Source organism: Apteryx mantelli, chromosome 3, assembly GCF_036417845.1.
Source record: "Apteryx mantelli isolate bAptMan1 chromosome 3, bAptMan1.hap1, whole genome shotgun sequence".
Taxonomy (NCBI): Eukaryota; Metazoa; Chordata; class Aves; order Apterygiformes; family Apterygidae; genus Apteryx; species Apteryx mantelli.
The window spans coordinates 132,992,498-133,010,986 of record NC_089980.1 but is presented as its reverse complement, the minus strand read 5'-3'; the positions used below and the strand labels follow the sequence as shown (position 1 = coordinate 133,010,986).

Below are 18,489 nucleotides of genomic sequence, written 5' to 3'. Positions count from 1 at the left end.
AATGGGTTAAGGAGTCAAATTCTTATAAAGGTGCACCTAAATCAGATTATAGGATTGGATTATTGAAGGGTTTTTTATTTCATCTTTGTAAATGAAACAACTCAAAGTATGGGAACATTGTTTTATGCACGGAAACTGATATTCCTGTTCTTACATATTAAAACAAATATACTAAAACTCAAATGTTCCTCTTCTGAGTCACTTAGATTACAGAAGCAACTTTAACAAACCTCTAGAACAAGAACAGGAATTGGGTGGTGGTTCTTAAACTCTTCTGCAATACTCATTTTCAATCTTGTTCTAAACAGAATGATTATATAAAAAGTTTCACAATAATTAAGCATTGAGTCACTCCATACTTAAACATAGATACTTACTCAAATGTTTCTGCAGGAAGGCTAATGAAGCATGATTGCTAATATCAATAGCTTCATTTGGATCTATTTCTCCTTTTAATTTGAAAAATCTTCCAATGAGTTCTCCGCTCACAAAGGTAAAGTCAGGAAAGCTCTGATGTACTGACCCTCTGCAAACAGAAAATGTTTAACAGCCTCATAAGAATAGAGTCTTCTGATTAAAAGATGACATGTGTTGCAAAGTCTTCTTCAAAGACAGTCACGCATCTTGTACCTGTATTTTCTAACAGGTAGAATAAAGCAGGTTAATCTCAGGAGCATGCAAGAGTAGCAATAAACTCTGTCCTAACTACAGAAGGGAGGCAGGTTTTGTACATGCTGCTGTAAGTCACTAGAACTGCAGCAGTGATAGAAGAGTAGGCTTGACAAAACTTCAGGATCATCAAGTTGCCTCTCTATTGTGAGTACAGGTGGATTATATGGGAGTCCATTCCCTGTAAGCTGTGCTTTTACTAGTTGAGTGCACAGCTGCACCCAAAGTGTATTTAAAGTGTTCAAACAGATGATGCATGAGGTTCAGAGTGAAACTTGTGCCGCAGGGCAGGGATGTACACCTTGGAGTATCCTAAACTTGGGGTTACTGGCTGCTCTGGGATAGGTGTCTGTCTCTTCTGTTGGAGACATATTACCATCTAATTAAAACATGCAGTGAAAGCCTGGGCCTCAAGATAGCAATGACTGCATTCCTTCCATGCAGGTATATGCAATTGCTTGCTTGAACAGCTCCAACAAGAGAGCAGGTTTTATATGCAGAGATTTGTCTCCAACCAGAAGACAAAGGATGGATTCCTGATACTTACTTGATAGTGATCATTTTCTTGTTTGTATCATTGAAGCCAAGCTTCTTCATCTTTAAGATGTTATCAGCCCACTGGAATTTTTCAGAGTTGATAAAAAGCAGTGGTTGTTGAATGCTGTTCTGGTAAATGTCATCACCTACTGGAAGCATCCAAGCATCCAGTGCAATGCCACACCTGTCAAAAAACAACTTCTGGATATTGTCACAGAGGTAGAAAGCTTTGTACGGAAGCTTTGATTTGCAGCAAACGTGGGAAAGAGAAACTGTGTATCTAGGACACTGAACAGGAAGATGGGTTTGTTTCAAAATGATTTCTAATCTGGGGGAAGAGTAGCCCATCATTTCATTTGCTGGTCTCCACTACCAGCTGCAGCTGGGCACTGGAGCTTCTGCAGGGTCCCATAGTATCATGATAAAACATGATACAGCTATGTTCCAGTTCCCAGGCTTCAAAGAAACATGCGTTGAGAAAATGGTACATGGCAAACAAAACTTTTCTTCAAGAGCTAATGAGTGGTCGAGGGATCTTAGGTAAGGCCCTTTCCCCTCCGCCCCCAACCTCTCAAGTGCCAAACGTCCCTTGCCTTTGTTTTACATACTTACCTGAATCTAATTTCTTTGCTGAGACTCTCTATAACTGTAGCACCACCAAAAGAGTGTCCCATCACAGCTATTCTGCTAGTATCAACAGAATCCTGTCAAAAAAATCCAGATGCTATAAGAGACTTTCTTTCCCAATCTTTTCTTTGTGGAGTAGTTTTTTAGACACCAGACACTACTGAAGTAGGAAGAGCATGATTCCAGCTTTTACCAATCTATCTATCCAGCTTGAGGTGACCTGAAAATATGTTTATAAATCTAAAGTGTGATCTTCAGAACAGTATACAGGAACCAGTTTAGAAACGTAAGAGGGAAACCAGAAACATTATTAGGCTTTTAACAAAATGAAATCACTGCCTTTCACTCACCTTTAGGAGATTCCAGTCAAAGTTTGAATTAAGCACATTCATTACTTCCTCTCCTGAATTAATTTCAAGAATTACATTGAGGGCTTTGATACACTCCTGTGCTCTCTGTTGCACCTAGGGAGAGAGAGAAGATAGGACAGAGCAGTGGAATTACCAGACTAAACTTGCAGGTCCTTTGGACACAAGATTAGTCTGATTTTTTTCCCTAAGTTACAGATATGGTAAGTACTATACCAAAGCATAGCCTTGATCTGTATAACGGAACTCTGTCAAGTTTTGATAAACAGCAAATCTGACTTTTGGTGGTCAAAGAGATTAAGCTGATCTTTTCCTACACAAGGAGGAATTTATATCCATGGCATATGCCAAAGACCTTCAGCTCCTTCATCCTGTCACTAACAGGTTGTGGGGATGTGCCAAGGCATCGCTTACATGTAAGCAAGGAAAGCTGACTTGCGGCTCCCCCTTGTGCTCACTTCGATGAGCAAACGTCATTATACCACTTAATAGCTTTGAAACTGTCTTTACACTGGATAAACCCAAAATAATCTGTCTCAAGGCCCTTACTGTTCTATGTACATATGCATTCTTGAAAACTGCAGAAGAGCTGTTGCAAATACTGGTTTTAAATGGTCAGTATAAGAAGTGGTGTTGATTTTGAGATTTTACTAAAAAGCTTCAAAAAGAATCAAAGAACAGTAGTGTTCTAGGCGATCCACAGAGCGTAGACAGCCAGCAAAATGTCTGTTCATCACTGAAGTTCAAGTAAATCTCTCCAAAAACCTCTTCACTTTCACCAGTAAAATTTCCAGGCAACAGCTCCTGTAGGCTATTTACAAGCTCGAACATTATGTATTTAGGCTCGTAAGTAGGATGTTGCATGGACACAGGAAAGGTCGCTTGTACTGGTGTCTGTATGGCCCAGTGAGATAAAAGAAACACTCCGCTGGCTTTTGCTGGGCTTGGATTGGGTGGAAAAAACCACTCCCATATTTCAAAGGGCAAGTCTATGCTTGGAAGAGCTTGTCAGTATAGCCCTATCATGTCTAGTATGGATGCTGCATATAATCAGCAAGTCTGCATTTGTTTACATTGCTATAAACTGGATTAAAGTGTATTGAAGATAATGCAGCAATCATTCCCCTTTGAGCAGAAATGATTCACCCTGCTATGCAACAGTAAACAAAATAAAAGCTAAAGCAAGCCCAAGGCCACACAAACATTTGAATTCAACTCTCTGTCACTTAAAGAAGAACATGTCACACAAAGAAGAACCAGCCAGAGCTGACTAAGCATGACACTGCAACCTCACAGGAAAGCTTCACTGAGGAAGCAGTTTATGCTGTGAAGAAAGCTGTTGTTGGCTTTCGCATTTTCAGGACTATAGGGCTTTTGTGCGTTTTTATATATCCACTGAGTCAGGTTAAAGAAGTACTTGGCTTCAATATAGAGTTCACCTTCTACATGGAAGAACCTCCCTGCCCAAATATTCCAATATTCCCACGTACAAGCTACTTCATTCCTTGCAAATCCACCTGTATATTTGGCCAACATCCCTCTCCATGAGCAAAATGAATAGTAACTCCATCTGCACTCAGGGCTTTTGCCACTACAACTTCATCAATTGCAAATCATACCCAACAGTGCTTTTGACCCACAGCTATGCTGACAGAAGACTTCAAGACCTAGCCAAAAGGAGAGACTGTCCTAGCCTTCATCAGTCCTAAATACATGCCGTTCCTGCCTCGCTTCCTAGAGGACAGGTCTGTGAGGAGTACCTGTCTGTGACGCAAAGAACGTTCTTCCTCTCCAGACTTTAGTTTCCTGTAGTAGATCCACTCCTTCTCCATGTTCGATGTAGACTCTTCCTGTGGCTCAGAAACAGACTTTCTTTTACAGTAATATGTTGCTGAAGCTGATTCATCTCTGTAATACAGACAAAAGGTTATTTCTGAAGATATATTCCATTTGGTTTGGGAGAAGTCATTCGAAGTTTCATACTTATCTCAAGAAATGCAGGCTCCCACTTTAGTGCTACTGCAGTTATAACTGATGTAGATAAGAGATTCTAAATAAGGAATTAACCCCACCAAAAGTCCCACAACCTTTCTATCCTCCAGGTTCTAATAATAGAGAGAAAAATAGTATGCTTTAAGAATGACAAATGATATTGTCACACATTTCAGTCTTGTTAACTCTTCACTCGCTCATCAGATATCTACCACGAGTCTTTTCAGTCAGGGACTTCAAATTCATTTCCCTTTGTTTAGCGAAGAGTTGAACTACAGAAATACAGAGGAGTTTGAAGGATATATTAGTTTTGCTTTTTTTTTTTCTAAATCTACTTTACAACACGTAACATCCTATTCTGCCTCTTCTTAATTAAGGCCATTGTTGAGAAAAATCAACCCTCTAGTCAAACCAAGTATTTTTTAAACATGAGATCTCAGACTTTGCTGACAGTTTCTAACAAGATGAAATCACAGCAGTGGAACAGTATGAAAAAGTTTGTTTCAATTAAAACTCAAAAGTATGCAGTATACATACCTGTGCTCCACAGCAGCAACTATAAAACCTTGAGAAGCCATCTCAATGCAAATAGCAGAATAGATAGTCCTGCAATCAAAACCACACTCTGGTTATACACATGACATAATTATTTTTACATGGCTCCTTAAACATTGACTAAGCCACATATGTGCTAGCTGTATTTCAGTATTTCTTGTTTTATTTTGCTGGCCGGTAGAGCACGCTTTTGTATGTCAGTCACCTAAGTGTCTTCTAAGTTCCACAATACCTTGTTACTATCTCAGTACCTGTTTAGAAGAAAAAATGTTAACGATTAAAAAAGTAGCACATTGGTGCTTTGCATCTTCAAAGACCCAAATATTAACTAGCTAATATTCACAGTAAATACTTCCATCCCTAAAAAAATAGAAATCAGTAAACCAAAGCCTCTGCTTCCATTTGCTGGCATTGATTGCAGTGGAGGCATACTGATACTGAGCAGCCTGCTCTCAAAATCTGTTTTAACTCTATGGGGATCTAACCCCCTCTGCTGAAAAGCTGTTCAGTACCATTCTTGGAAGCTGTTATCTTCATAGACAACAAAAATAGTTTGGCAGCAAACTGCAGAATTACCGAAAAGCTCCGAGTCCATGGGAAAAAACGAGGAGCGGGTATTTTTCTCCAGACTTGAAAGCAGCATTTGATTTTGCAGGACAGGTCACTGAACCTAGATAAAAAAACAAAACATGTCATTATTACCTACATGAGAAAAAGCATTTGTTTTTTTGGGAAGAGATCCCAAGAGTTTTTCTCACCACAGTGGTGACCACTGATCTCAGAGAGGTCATCTGAAGAGTAAGTTACCAAATCTTAAAATGCAGAAGGCAAATGGGGATCTTATTCTATGAATACTTTTTACTTGGCAGAAGACACTTTCTTTCTCCTCCTCATCCAGTCCACATCCTAGCACAAGGCCTATGTATCTTTCAAACCCTAAGAGAACAGATTTTCAAGAATTGTTAGGCATCCGAGTCTGGTTGATATTCGGAGTTTAATATCTATCTGACCTTTGTACATTTGCAAATTTCTCTGTGGGATTTAAATCCTGCCCCAGTGGATCCTGCCACTTACCCACACTCTGACTACAGCAAATCTCCCAGACTCTGATAGTTACAGCAGTCAGGGACTGCTGGTCTGCCTGAGGAGCTGGGTCACATTCGGTATTGAGCCTTGCTACACAAACCCTTCCCAAACACGGTTCTTCAGGAAAAACTACCTTGTAGTTCTGCAGCAATAACATTCTGCTCACACAGCAGTGAGGCCACTAACCTGCCTATAGCTCATACCCTCTCACTAGTCAATAAAAATATAAACCAGTCATACCAACATAGTATTGGAAAAGCCTTTCTCCCACAATTCGGTACATATTAAGAAAGTCAGAAAGTCCATGATAATATTCTTTATCTGGAATCCATGGTGCCTCTTCATTTTCTGTGGCATTGCATGATGGATAATACAGGCGCAAGAAACTTCCCTGGGATTAAAAAAAAATGTTTTTTTTAATGTATTGCAGAGAAAAAGGAAGACAAAAACATCTATGACAAAGGATTAAGATGTAAGAAAGACAGCTCAAGATGTAAGAGAATCTCATGAGAAAATTTTTATCCAATACAGGCTTTGATGCCAACCCTATGTTACTCTCTTTTTGTGCCTGCAGTGAACCAAAGTAGTATGATTGTTGGCATCCATGTAGAGATGCACATGACTTCTAGGTTAACCTATGGCTAATTCAAAACTCTCCATTTAATTGATGTATTAATTACAAACATTCACTACCTCTGCTCTATTTCTTTCTGCATCTTGCTGAATCTTTTCCTCTGTCTTCCTTACTATGCCTCCCTTACATCTGATGACACAGTTCACTCAATTTAACAGTCCACTGTCTCCATCCTGTAAGCTCTCATTGCTTTCTTTGCATCAGTGGGTCTCTTGGATCCCTTACTGAGCCAATTCAGCTTGCTAAACAGGGGAAAAAGTTAACTAAACCCCCTAGAAGTACAGTTTTCCATCAGGTTAGCACGACAGATTTTACTTGGAGACTAGTTTCTGGAAGTGTGGTCCAGTAGACAAGATGTGGGAAGAGTCAGAGGCATGGTCTCAACTCCTGTGCACACGGAATAAATTCATGGTCAGTGTTCCTGTCTAAACTAAGCAAAAGGATATTTCTGTTGTCAGTAAAGCACTTTGACAGTTGCACAGCAAAGCAATGTAATACATTCTTTTCCCTCCAGCCTCTTCTTGTCAGGATGTTTACAGGTCTGTAGCAGTCTGTCTCTCTAAATACAATTTTATTACCAGCGGTTTATCTGTCTCCATTTCCTATTATGGGTTTCAGTCTCCTCTTTCTGTCCATATTCCAGGTCTTCTTGTAAACCAAGCAAGCTTTCCACAATCAAGTGGACTCTCCATTCCCCCTTACCAGTATTTTTTCTACATGGACCACAACAATGTACCAACGTGCAGAGCATAAAGGAGATCTCGCAGCAGATGAAGTGTGTGTAATTTGCATTCTTACTTCCTGGTTTGCAAGGGAATTTGCAACACACGATTTGAAATCACTTTCTGGCTCTAACTGTTTTTTGGTTTAAGGAAATTAACTCTAAAACTGCAAACAAGGCAAGAAGGTCAAAAAGAACAATACTTAAAATAAGCTTTGGAATAAAGTCAGGTTCCTCAAATACTAGTTTATCAGTCTCATACACAATGCGTACCAAAAGCTTGTTTAATGAACCTTGTGTCCATTAACAAACTTAAATCAGTCCTTGCCACAAAGACCCTTAAGGAAGAAAGCATAAAACCTTTATCCATGCTGGTAATTATATTATCTTGATCCCAGAATAGTCCCTGTGAATTTCTCCAGGTGACTAGCTGGAAGGAAAAGAGCTTCATCATATATCTCTTACAGAACTGTAATTATGCGGATTCTCTATCTAATGAAAACCCATGGCCTGATTTCAGAGAGAGACTAATCATTTCTTTGTGCTCATACAAAGTAAGCACAGGAGAGCAGAGAAAAACATACAAATAACCACTGCAAACCAATCGCAAATTCCACTATACCTAGCTAGCCTGAGGAGTAAAACCACAGTGCAAATGCAGCAGTGTTCTCGTAGGAAGATGAAGAAGCAAAAGAATTTGAAATGGAAACCCATAAGCAAGCTCATTAGCTAGCTATTACTTTTCCCATCTTCTTGTCATGGTGCCTCCCCCTTACAGCACTAACCAATAGCAGAATTAACATTCTGCTCTTTTACAGGTAGTTACCATTTCCCTAAGACATCTCACATTTTACCCTGCAGCTCAAACACTGCGTATTCTCTTTACCCAGCCCTGACAAATCCTGTTAGGATCTTTGTGATGAGAATAGCTAAAATCATGGAAATTGGGTACAGAGTCTCCCTGGGAGCCAAATGAAGAAGGGAGCTCTGCAGTAGATGTGAGGAACCCCCTGGGTCCCAAGAGGACATGGTTTATCTGTAGTATCTTGCCTAGGGAAATCATAAGGCAGAGATAGTAGGGGAGGGAGGAAGCAACTTTCATGCTACATCTACGCTTGTAAATTAACCAAGCCAGGGAATGTTCCTGGGCATCAGAATTTGATAAACTGAACTGTTAAATAGACTGGTCCATGGCCTGCCTCCGCCATGAGTCAGGCTGCCACGCTCTCAGTCGGTTCCTGGAGACATGCTGTTTCCTGAACTGTGCCCAGTACACGTCCTGCTTTGGGATGTTGAGCAGAGAAAGCACGCTTAGCTGTGTGAGCATGAATCATGTAGGGCCTCTGCAAACAAACAAGGCCTCCTGTTTAATTCATCTGTGAAACTACAAAAAGTTGTCAATCCAATGGTATGGCTTAAATCAAAAGGAGGAAGAACTGACTGCTTTACCTCAGCTGCATTTTCAGTCATCAGGTCTGTACATCCAACAGAGTGCGGTCCTTTTCCTTCAGGGATCCTATAAAACTTCTCGGTGTTGCTGCTCCCCATTTCTTTTGGCACCTTAACTGACAAACCTGGGGAAAAATACAAATCAAGAGACTTCAGTGGCCTTTCTGACATTTGTGATCGTATCACTTACACTGAAAAAAATGCAGTGCGCTAAAGGTCCAGACTAGGAAGGTCAAAGGTTTATGAGAAGCAGAGATCTGAAAGCTTGAGTAATCCAATCTGACTTGCTCCGTGAAAGAATTTCCTAAATCCCGAGGATCACACAGCACACTGCTCTTGAAAATGCATCAAACAGAAAGGCTTTTGGTCTCAATACCCTGGAAAAAATCAAACTCAAGTGATTACACTCAACCCACTTCCATTCTCTCAGAGTTTCACCTGGAGGTTTTCTTCAGTCTGTCTCCCAAATGATTCTGCAGCATTAACAGGCCTGTCCTGCCATGACACAATGGTGTAAGGAATTATGTTTTCAGATCCTTTATTTTAAGTGTGCATTGCTCAGCAGATAAAAATTGCCTGTATTTAGAGTCCTTTTGTCCTTATAAAAAACAGAACTTTAGACACTGGGGGCCTTTTGGAGTTTTTAATGCACTTACTTTAATAAAAAGTTACAAATCTTTCCAAATCTCTGGGCTCTGGCTAGCTTAGGATGGCGTCAACAGGGAGGAAATGCTTGTCTAAGGATCCAGCGGCGGCACTGAGGAGATCACGTCGCTGTGGTGCACAGCAGCAGCGATCTCACTTAGACACAAACAGGGAAGCACAAGGCTGAGAGCAGCGGGTTTCAGATGTGAAGACAGTTCCCTCCCAGCCAGGCTACCAGCTAAAGCTGCTCCTCATATGAATGGCGCAGAGGGAAGTTTTTGCAACCCCCTGGTAAACAGAACTGGTTTACACATCTGGTGGAGAAGGATCCCATGCAAAAGGTCAACAAAATTCTGCAGCCGTTTTTCCAAGAGGCACAAGGAAACCTGGACTTGATCACTGGAGAGAAAAGGAACAGCAGAAGAGTCGCGGAAGAGCGCAGAAGAGGCTGGTGGAAAGGACTAACCATCCCCGACACACACCTTGGAGTCACGCTTCTAAACTGCCTCAAATGCTCCAGTCTCACCCTGGGACAGGCAGAGGGAAGCAGTTACTGTCTGGACAGAAGGGTGAAGATGCTCTTTCCCACAGTAGCCAGAAGATGTAGAAGTGGCCCCTGCGACTCGCTCTTGCAGCCAGGATGGGTTTTACCTGCCATCGCTTTGCTTCCTAATAATGCCGCTGGGATGGCGTGACAGCCCGATCCGAGGCTCGACCCTAAAATCCAGCTGCGCTGCACGAGATCAGACTGGGGGTGAAGCTCCGTGGTCTGAGCGCCTGAGAGCGGTCCAGAAAGCGCCCGCTCCCCCAGTAATCCCCTGACACTAGGCGCTCCTCGTCCGGTCCGCGAGTTTCCGAGATGCCCCGCTCCTACGAGAGCTTCGCCGCCTTTGGGAGGCCGCGGCCGCACTGCCGCGGGGTTTGACCTTTGCGGCGCGCCGCTGCCTCCAGTTCAGCAATCACGGCCCATCTGCTTAAAATAAATAAATTAATTAAAAATAATAAAAAAGAAAAAAAAACCCCAGGGTGGCATTATGTGAGACGGCGCAGCAGCAGGGGCGGCCCCAGCCGAGCAAGCCGATACCTGCCTGCGGCGCGCTGCGGGCGGAGCGGCGCCGCTCGCCCCGGCGGCACCCGCGGCCCTTGTGCGCTCGGCGCGGCGGGAGGCGGCTGCGGCGCCGGGGCGGGCGGACGGACGGACGGGCGGACGGACGGGCAGCGCTCCTCCTCCTCCGGAAGAGGCGGCGCAGCGCGGCGCGGCGGCAAGATGGTGCGGAAGCTCAAGTACCACGAGCAGAAGCTGCTGAAGCGGCTGGAGCTGGTGAGCTGGGAGGCGGCGGCGGGCAGCCTGGCGGAGGCGCGGGCGCTGCGGCGCTACCGCGTGGGCCGGCGCGAGGACTACGCGCGCTACAAGGCGCTGAGCCGCGCCGTGCGCGCCCTGGCGCGGCGCCTGCGCGACCTGGGGCCGGCGGGCGGCGCCTTCCGCGCGCGCTGCGCCGCCGCGCTGCTGCAGAAGCTGCACGCCATGGGGCTGGTGGGCTCGCGGCGCTCGCTGGCGCTCTGCGAGCGCGTCTCGGCCGCCGCCTTCTGCCGCCGCCGCCTGCCCTGCCTGCTGCTCAAGCTGCGCATGGCGCAGAACCTGCGCGACGCCGTGGCCTTCGTGGAGCAGGGCCACGTGCGCCTGGGGCCCGAGGTGGTCACCGACCCCGCGCTCCTCGTCACCCGCGCCATGGAGGACTTCATCACCTGGACCGACGCCTCCCGCCTCCGACGCAAGGTCCTCGACTACAACCAGGAGCGCGACGACTTCGACCTGGCCGCCTAGGCGCCGACGCTGACGCCCGTCCGCCCGCCTGGCTGGACCTCTGCTGCCCGCCTGGCCGGACCCCTGTGCTGGACACTGCTTGCCGTGGCGCTGTCCCAGACCATCCCACGGCGCTCTCCCGGACCGTCCCAAGGCGCTCTCCAGGCTGTGTAGTGGCAGGAGACTCTCCGCTGCCTCCCAGAAATAAACCAGGACGGACTGTCTCCATGTTGCATGTCTCTGTTGTCTGTTTTTCCCTCCTCGGGCAGCGTTTTGCCTCTGTGCTTAGCACATCGGTAGCAAAAGGGTTGGTGTCAGGCTCTGGCTCTGCGGTTATCAGGTCCCGGTGAGCCCCCTTTGATCAGCACCTGCCTTTCCCGCTCCTCTAGCAGCTGCCGTGCAGCACTAGCTCATGCCGCCGCGGAGCTCAGCACCCAACTTTTCCATGGGCAGCAGTGTTGACCGCTAATCCGCCCCGGATGAGGAAGGGCACTGCACGTCCTCGGGGCTTGCTGAGTTCCTCCTGAGGCGGCCGCGCTAGGAGCCGCATCAGGTAACACTAAAATGTCTCAGTGGACCAAGGTGGACCTCGGCCAAGAAGAAGCTTGGCTGGCCTTGCGCATGCGCTCTCGGGCTGCTGTCATATCGCGGGCTGCGTGCACCACTGCAGGAGGTCAGAAGTGACTGTGCGGTGTCGTAGTGCTGAATTAACACTTGTCTCGGTTTTCTCCATGACGGTGGTGTGAACGCACAGACCGGCCTACGCGGAGATGGCGATGGCGATGGTGCAGATAGCCCAAAGCAGTGGTGTCTGTACCAGCCCCGGCCTTGATGCCTCTCCCGCCTCTTTCGGCTGTAATTTTTCCACCTTACCGCACAAGACACACTTAGGAGGAAACATTTAATGATAAAACTGTAACAATGACTCCATTAAATACTTTAAATCCCCATATCAAACCGGAAAGGAGAGCAGGGAGGAAATATATTCATTTTTAGTAAAGGGCGGTATTATTGCACTCCTAGTTTTAAAGTCAGCCTTCTTCTCGTGTTAGAAGGGATTGCGAAGAGTTTTGAAATGTTCGTCTGTGTGCATAAAACTACGTTTCTGCAAACCAGAACGATCACTTTGAGATGCCTGGTTTTATAATGCTTAAATCCCACAAATACAAATAAAGTGAAAGTGCTCTGATGGCATGAAAGGGCCGAGTTGGATGCTGTCATTTTAAGTGGTTGGCTGCTAATAATAGATGCTGAAGGGAGTTTTAAACTTGGACGGCCACTTGGAGTAGCTGCTTTAGGACCAAATGCTATTGCCGTGGTATTTGGCAACTTTGCTGTTTCTTTTATAAGAACTGCCTTTCCTGACACTGCTTTACCCCATCTCTAGCTACCAGTTCCTCATTTAGCTGGTGTGCGTAAAGTACCCAGAGTACCTGCTTTTAGAATGATTTTCTTCTGGTTTAGAGGAAAGCGTAAATGGCAAAATTTTGGGGGTTGTTTGGGGTCTTAGCAGTAACAAGGAGGTAAAGAAATGAGTTGGAGTAGTGCTCAGGTACGTGGACACTTCTCTGGCTGGCACAAATATGCTAGAATGTGGTGTAATATCTGTGGGCTTCCTATGTGCACCAGGAAAGAGTATCATTATTGACTGCTGGGGAGTTTTGATGGTGTTTTTCTTTTTCTTTAGGACTTTAATATAGAAAGCAGTGCTTTTTGAAAGCTCGGCTGCTGAGCTGCGTGGCCGCTCTTGCGCATCTCAGAGGGCCTGGCTGACCTCCAAGCTCGTCCTGGAGGTGTTTTGATAGGGAGGAACTGGAACTGTAAAAGTCTTAGCCAGAAGCAGAATTGAAAGAAAATACAAATGTTATTTGCATAAGAGGTTGTAAGCTGGAAGAGAAGTCTGAGTGTCAGCGCTCGGTATCTTTGATGCATTAGCGCTGCAGCTGACAATTAGGCGCTCATTTACATGGCAGGGTCTTAATGAAGTTGCCAGATACTGTTAAGACTAGGAGTGAAAGCTGTCCTAATCATAACCGCATGTCTGCTGTTAACTTTTGCATTTAGCTCGTAAGCTGAATAAAAATCAGCACCTGAGTGGAGCCTAAGGCCTTCTAGGACTGTTGGGAACTTTATTCCCCTTTGGAAAAAGAGCAGAAAAGCAAAAACAAAAATGCTTTTACATTGTTGAAGAAATACGTGTGTATCTTATAATGTAGTTTTTCCGAAAGCTTCTTGTGATTTGTAAATACTCCACTAGACTCTGTTCATCATCTTGCAGAGAGGTTTCCTGAGGTTTTTTCTTTTTCTTTTTCTTTTTTTTTTTCTCTTTTGAGAGGGTAGTTTTGTAGTTACAGGTCATTACAGAGGTAAAAGGACATAAAAATAAATGGTTTGATTATATACTTATACATATATATTTTTTACCCTAGAAATGCTTTCTTTGCCTCTAACCGCAGCTGCAAAAGGAATTGGTCGAATTAGGAGTTTCCGAAGCCCTGACTGTCTGTTTTGGGTCCAAAAGGCTGGACTGCAGCTCCCACCGGAGCCGAGAGCCTGGGCGTGTTAGAACGGCTTTCCTAAACAGGAAGGGTGTTGATGTGAGGGGCACTGCTGGATTATTGAACTAGGACCAGAAACTGGCCTCAAATATTTTGGCAGTTTCTTCTGAAAGCAGCCACATGTCAGAATTCTTATCAGTATAATAAGCCAAATGCTATTAAGCAGAGCGTTCATTAAAAAACGTGTATATATGAATAGGATCACAAAAGAGATGGGGGACTTAATAAAAGCCTGCGTATTGCATTTCACTACTGCTCAGTTGCTAAGCTGCTGCTGCCTCGGTCCGGTGCGGGCATCCCCCGAAGAGAGGGTGAAAAGGGGAATCTCGGGCCTCAAGCGCAGAAGGCTGACAGAAGGAGAGAGCCAAGAATGTTTCGGAGGACGTGGTGACGCTTCTTGCTGCCGAAACTTTCTCCCCCCGGGTCCAGGGGACTGCGGGCGCCAGGAGCCAGCGCCTGGGCCGACGGCCCCGGTTGCGCTCTCAGAGGTATTTCGGGAGCCGGAGACATCGTCTGTGGGAGCGCGGAGGTGGGGGCTGGATGGGGGGGGTTCGTTAAGAAGAGCATCGTCCTAAAGGCTCCTTGCGTCACAGAGAGACGACGTAAGGGTGTGGGAAGGCCGTTAACCTCAGTGGTGTTTAATCATTCGCCTCTTCTGTTTGTCCTAATTTGTCCTTTTTGTCCTAACTGTACATGGTTCCTTTGTGCATCTCCAATGTCTTATATAGCAGGAGAGGATCTACAGAACTGCAGCCAGTTAAATTATTTGGAGGAAATGGTGGCCAATTCATTTCCCTACAAAAACTGTACTGTGGGATAATAGTATTCAACACTCCTGCTCTCTGCTCTGCTCGCTCAGAAATAAAATTCTTATGTACTTTTTAAAAAGTACGTTAAAAGTACTTTACAAAGGCTATGCTTTTATATATACGTGTGTATCTTAAATCGGGAAGTCTGCTCTCCTGCTGGTTATGCAGTAGATGAGGTATAACTGAGACGAGTGTTGAGCTGTTAAACTCTTAATGGCTAACACATAGGAATACATCTGCCCAGTGTAAGACCTGGGCCCTGTTTAAATATCATAAGCAGCGTATCTTCTAGATATGAAAACGCAAGTTGCATCTGATAGCAGCACGCCCACGTTTTGGCGAACAGGTATTCGCACGTAATCAGGCAGAGCCCTGCCTGCGCCCACGGGGAGTCTCAAAGGAGGCTGAGCAACAGCAAGGGGGAAAGGGCAGAGAAAAGCCGGAAAGCAGCCAGGGCGGCCTTGCCGTGCTCTTAAATGTACACAAAGGCTTGCTTTTCTTTTTTCTTTTTTTTTTTTTGGCTTTTTTCTGATTCCAAGGGCTAGATCCAAAGCCGATATAAATCAACACTGACTTCAGTGCATCTGTGCTAACTGGCACGAGGTGAGGATCTGGCCTCGTGCTTCTTTTGTGCCAGACCCTGCAGACTTCTCGTCTCCGGAGCTGCCCTGGGTTATAACAGCAGAGTTTTCTCCACATAAGAAAGGCAGGATCAGGTCCTGGGCGATTACCATGGTTAATTTTGCTGCATGCTTATTTCCAGAGCCTTTTGAAGTACATGAGCTATTCTGTTATTGCCAAGCTATGCGGTACCTCTGAAGCGCACGGAAAGTTACTGGTCTGGAAAGATGACACTGGTGTCAGGGCGAGCTGCCCTTGTGTGACAGTCTGCGGAGCCGCACAAAACTCAATCACTGACACCTCTGCTGCGCTGCAGGAACGAGTTGCCGCTGCTGCGGTCTTTCAAAGGTGTTAACACTTTTACAGCAAGAGTGAAAGTCGACTTTTTTTTTCTTTTTTTTTTTTGAACCTGTGCAAAAAGCATATATCCTGTGCGCGTTGTAATTGGGATTGTTGAAGGAGGAAGCAAAACACGGAGCTGAGCTACGTGACGTACCTTAAACAAAGCACCTGTGACCACACATAGCAAGCAGTTCCTTACTCCCGCTTTTAGTGGGCAGTGGTAAGGGAGATTTTACCAGCGCCTGGTTTCTTTTTTCTTTTTCTTTTTTTTTTCTTTTTTTTCCTTTTTGTTTTGCTTTTCCGACTTTGGCCTGTGCTTTGTTTGAAGCCTGCCAAAGAGGAAGGACTGAGTCAGCAGGGCTGCGAGCCTGGAGAATGCGAAAGCAGGAATGGGAAAGGAAGCGTCCCTCAGGTCTGGTGTGAAGGCTTTTGTGTTGCAGGGTCTGAATAGCAGAGGCGCTGGCTGAAGTGCAGATGCGCTGTTCTGAGGTACTTTTCTCCAGAAAATAATACCTCGTATTTTAAAGGCTGCTTCAGCCTGACATCTTGAAAGCACTTGGCAGGGGTTAGTGAAGGGACGGTGCCTACCCGAATAGGTCTGTGGGGAACATCCCTGCCATCACAGATGCGCTGCAGCCTGGGGAAGTACCTTATATCCCCGTTTTGAAGATGAGGAACGGAGAATTCAGAGCTGGGCAATTCTCAGTGTTTCAGGTGTGCCAGTCCAGCGCGTAGGTGCCACCGATGTTCAGGACGGTTCTGTCGTGCTGCCGCCGGGCCCTCTCGGGTTAGGGAGGGGTGATCCTCCTCCCGCTTCAGCCATCAGGCCCCCCGCACCCCCCTCTCCAGCCGTGTTACAGTGCCTTTTCCACAGCGTTCGCAAATGAGATATCGCCCCTCTCGTGCCTGCTGAGTCTGGCCCTGTCGCGGTGCACGACATGCTGCCGGATGGAGGTGCCACTGTCCTCCTTTGGAGCCCCGAGCTGGGTAACCTGTTCAGCGTACCTTCTCTGGGTGATTTGGCACTGGAGAGGGGAATCTCACTGCTGGGGGAAGGGATCGCCCCTTGATCTCTACCACGTTACAAAACTTTTCAACATTCACAGGGCCCAGAAAAAAAAACCTAGTGTTATGACAGCTTTCATCTGAGAGACACAGGTTCTGGTCCCCCTTCTGAAGGACGCTAGGCATCTAGGCCACTGTCCTCAACCTCGTTTTGGCTTGGTGCTTGCTGCTTCAGGCCTGAAGTTGGCTGTGTGTGTTGGAAAGCGCTTCCGCTCCAGCATGAGGACATGGGGACATCAGATGAAAGGAGTAGGCAGTGGCTTCAAAGTAAGCAGGAGGCACTTAGGTTCGGTGCACCGCTAAGGGATGGGGGAACTGCTTGGTACAGAGCACGATGGGCGCCAAACGTTTACGTTAGGATTTCCAAATGCGGTTAACCTTTCTGACGCATAGGGTTGAAGTCATACATCTAGCATTTCCCAGGGACAGGAACATGCTGCCTTGGGATTTCTGGTTTTTAAGACTACTTCTCCTGATGTTATTAGGGAAACCTGGGCACCTCTATTAATTGCATCAACAAGCCAGAAATGTGTCACTGCAGCATGTACATCCCTGTAAATCTAAGCCTGAGTGACATGCCTGGACTCTCACAGATCCAAGAACTAAATCCAGCTGTCCTCCAAGTGTATCTTCCCCAGCGGGAAAGCCCCCGCTCTCTTCTATATGAGTATGACTCCACCAGCAGAAGGGTTCCCCCCCACCACTATTAGCTGATTTTGAGTAGAAAAAATGTCCAGTTTCTACCAGGTGAAGAAAAATGGAGACCACCCAATAAACACAGGCAGATATGGAGATTTGAGCATCTCCAGTTTACTCCAGTGTGCCCACAGCAGTACGCCACAAGAGCTTCTCAGCTTTTGTAAATCATGTCAGCAGGGCAAATAAGTGTAATTCTACATGGCATTATTACCCTTCGTTTCTACCCAGAATAGCCTCCTCCCTTTCCTCTAGAGAGTCAACACCTATCATTCCAGGAATGACTTAAATGCTTGTGTCACAGGGGTGAAGTATAGGCTGATTCTTGCGGTGGGTTCATCTGACTAATATTAGAGTCTACCACATAGTCACCTATCTCTGAGCTCGTTGCGCTTAAATCCTACCGGGGGAATCGTGTCCTAAAAGCACTGTCTCTGCCAGCAGCCGAGATGAGGGCTTCGGTGTAGGCATCTGCGTTGTCTTAGGTGAGAAGACTCTTGTGCTGGCTGCCCGGCCAAAGCCCCCTGTGCTACCAGGTGCCGTCTCTTGTAGACTCATGGAATAATTTAGATTGGAAAGTGCCTCTGGAAGTCATCTAGTCCAACCCCTGCTCAAAGGGGGCTAATGTTAAAGTTCGGCTGGGTTGCTCAGCACCTTGTCTGGGTTTTGAATATCTTAGTGATGGAGAGTCCACAACCCTGTCCCAGGGTTTAATTGAGCTGCTTGTGATACATATACATATATATATATATTTTTTTTTTCCTTCTATCTAGTCTCAATTTCCCTTGCTGCAGCCTGCGAGTGCTGCTTCCTGTCCTTTCACTGTGCACCTCCGCGGAGAGTCCAGGCTGGAATTACTTTTCCTCCGGGAAAGCTTTGTTCGCCTTCTCCCTTACGCTACTCCCTGCGCTGCACCCAGCGGCGCAGGGACACGTCTCCTCCTCCTGCCCCCGCGGCCCCGCTGTCCCGGAGGGACACCCAGGGGCTGGAAGCGAGCAAATCCGCGGGCAGGGCGCAAGACACCGTTGGGGAAAGGCTCCGGGGGCAGGAGCAGAGCGGCGGCAACCAGGGAAGGAGAGAGCCGGCACGCCGAGCGAGAGGCTGCGCGGGAAGGCAGCTCGCGGAGCTCCTTAGGATCCCGGCGGGAGCAGCCCCCTCGCTCCCCCCCGCGCTCTTCCCAGCCGCCTCTCGGCGCTTTTCCCCCCTCTTTCAGCGCCCGGCGCCTCACGTACCTCGTGCCCGGTGCCCGGCGTCCCTGCGCGGCGCGAGCCGCCCGCCGCCGCCCTCCGACCCGCCGCCGCCTGGTCCTCT

The 18,489-nt window shown here is 46.5% G+C and overlaps 2 protein-coding genes across 8 annotated transcripts in view; one reads left to right on the top strand and one right to left on the bottom strand.

Annotated features, from left to right (window-relative positions):
• Positions 1-18,489, bottom strand: part of PLA2G7 (phospholipase A2 group VII) — a 23,694-nt gene extending 5,205 nt beyond the window's left edge. For 2 of the 7 annotated variants that reach the window (XM_067294387.1, XM_067294382.1), the window contains exons 1-11: positions 10,368-10,449; positions 9,935-10,253; positions 8,639-8,763; positions 6,075-6,225; positions 5,325-5,418; positions 4,731-4,799; positions 3,962-4,109; positions 2,184-2,297; positions 1,819-1,910; positions 1,217-1,390; positions 378-526 (exon numbers count right to left, since the gene is read on the bottom strand). In XM_067294387.1, the coding sequence (XP_067150488.1) occupies positions 378-526; positions 1,217-1,390; positions 1,819-1,910; positions 2,184-2,297; positions 3,962-4,109; positions 4,731-4,799; positions 5,325-5,418; positions 6,075-6,225; positions 8,639-8,763; positions 9,935-9,941 (1,123 nt within the window). In that variant the 5' untranslated portion in view covers positions 9,942-10,253; positions 10,368-10,449. Of the gene's footprint in view, positions 1-377; positions 527-1,216; positions 1,405-1,818; positions 1,911-2,183; positions 2,298-3,961; positions 4,110-4,730; positions 4,800-5,324; positions 5,419-6,074; positions 6,226-8,638; positions 8,764-9,294; positions 10,257-10,367; positions 10,450-18,410 lie in introns of those variants that run through there. The other 5 variants (XM_067294385.1, XM_067294384.1, XM_067294383.1 and 2 more) reach the window with 5 other exon arrangements.
• Positions 10,495-11,319, top strand: IMP3 (IMP U3 small nucleolar ribonucleoprotein 3). The gene has a single exon (XM_067294389.1). It carries the CDS (start codon positions 10,551-10,553, stop codon positions 11,106-11,108), a length of 558 nt encoding a protein of 185 aa, XP_067150490.1. The 5' UTR covers positions 10,495-10,550; the 3' UTR covers positions 11,109-11,319.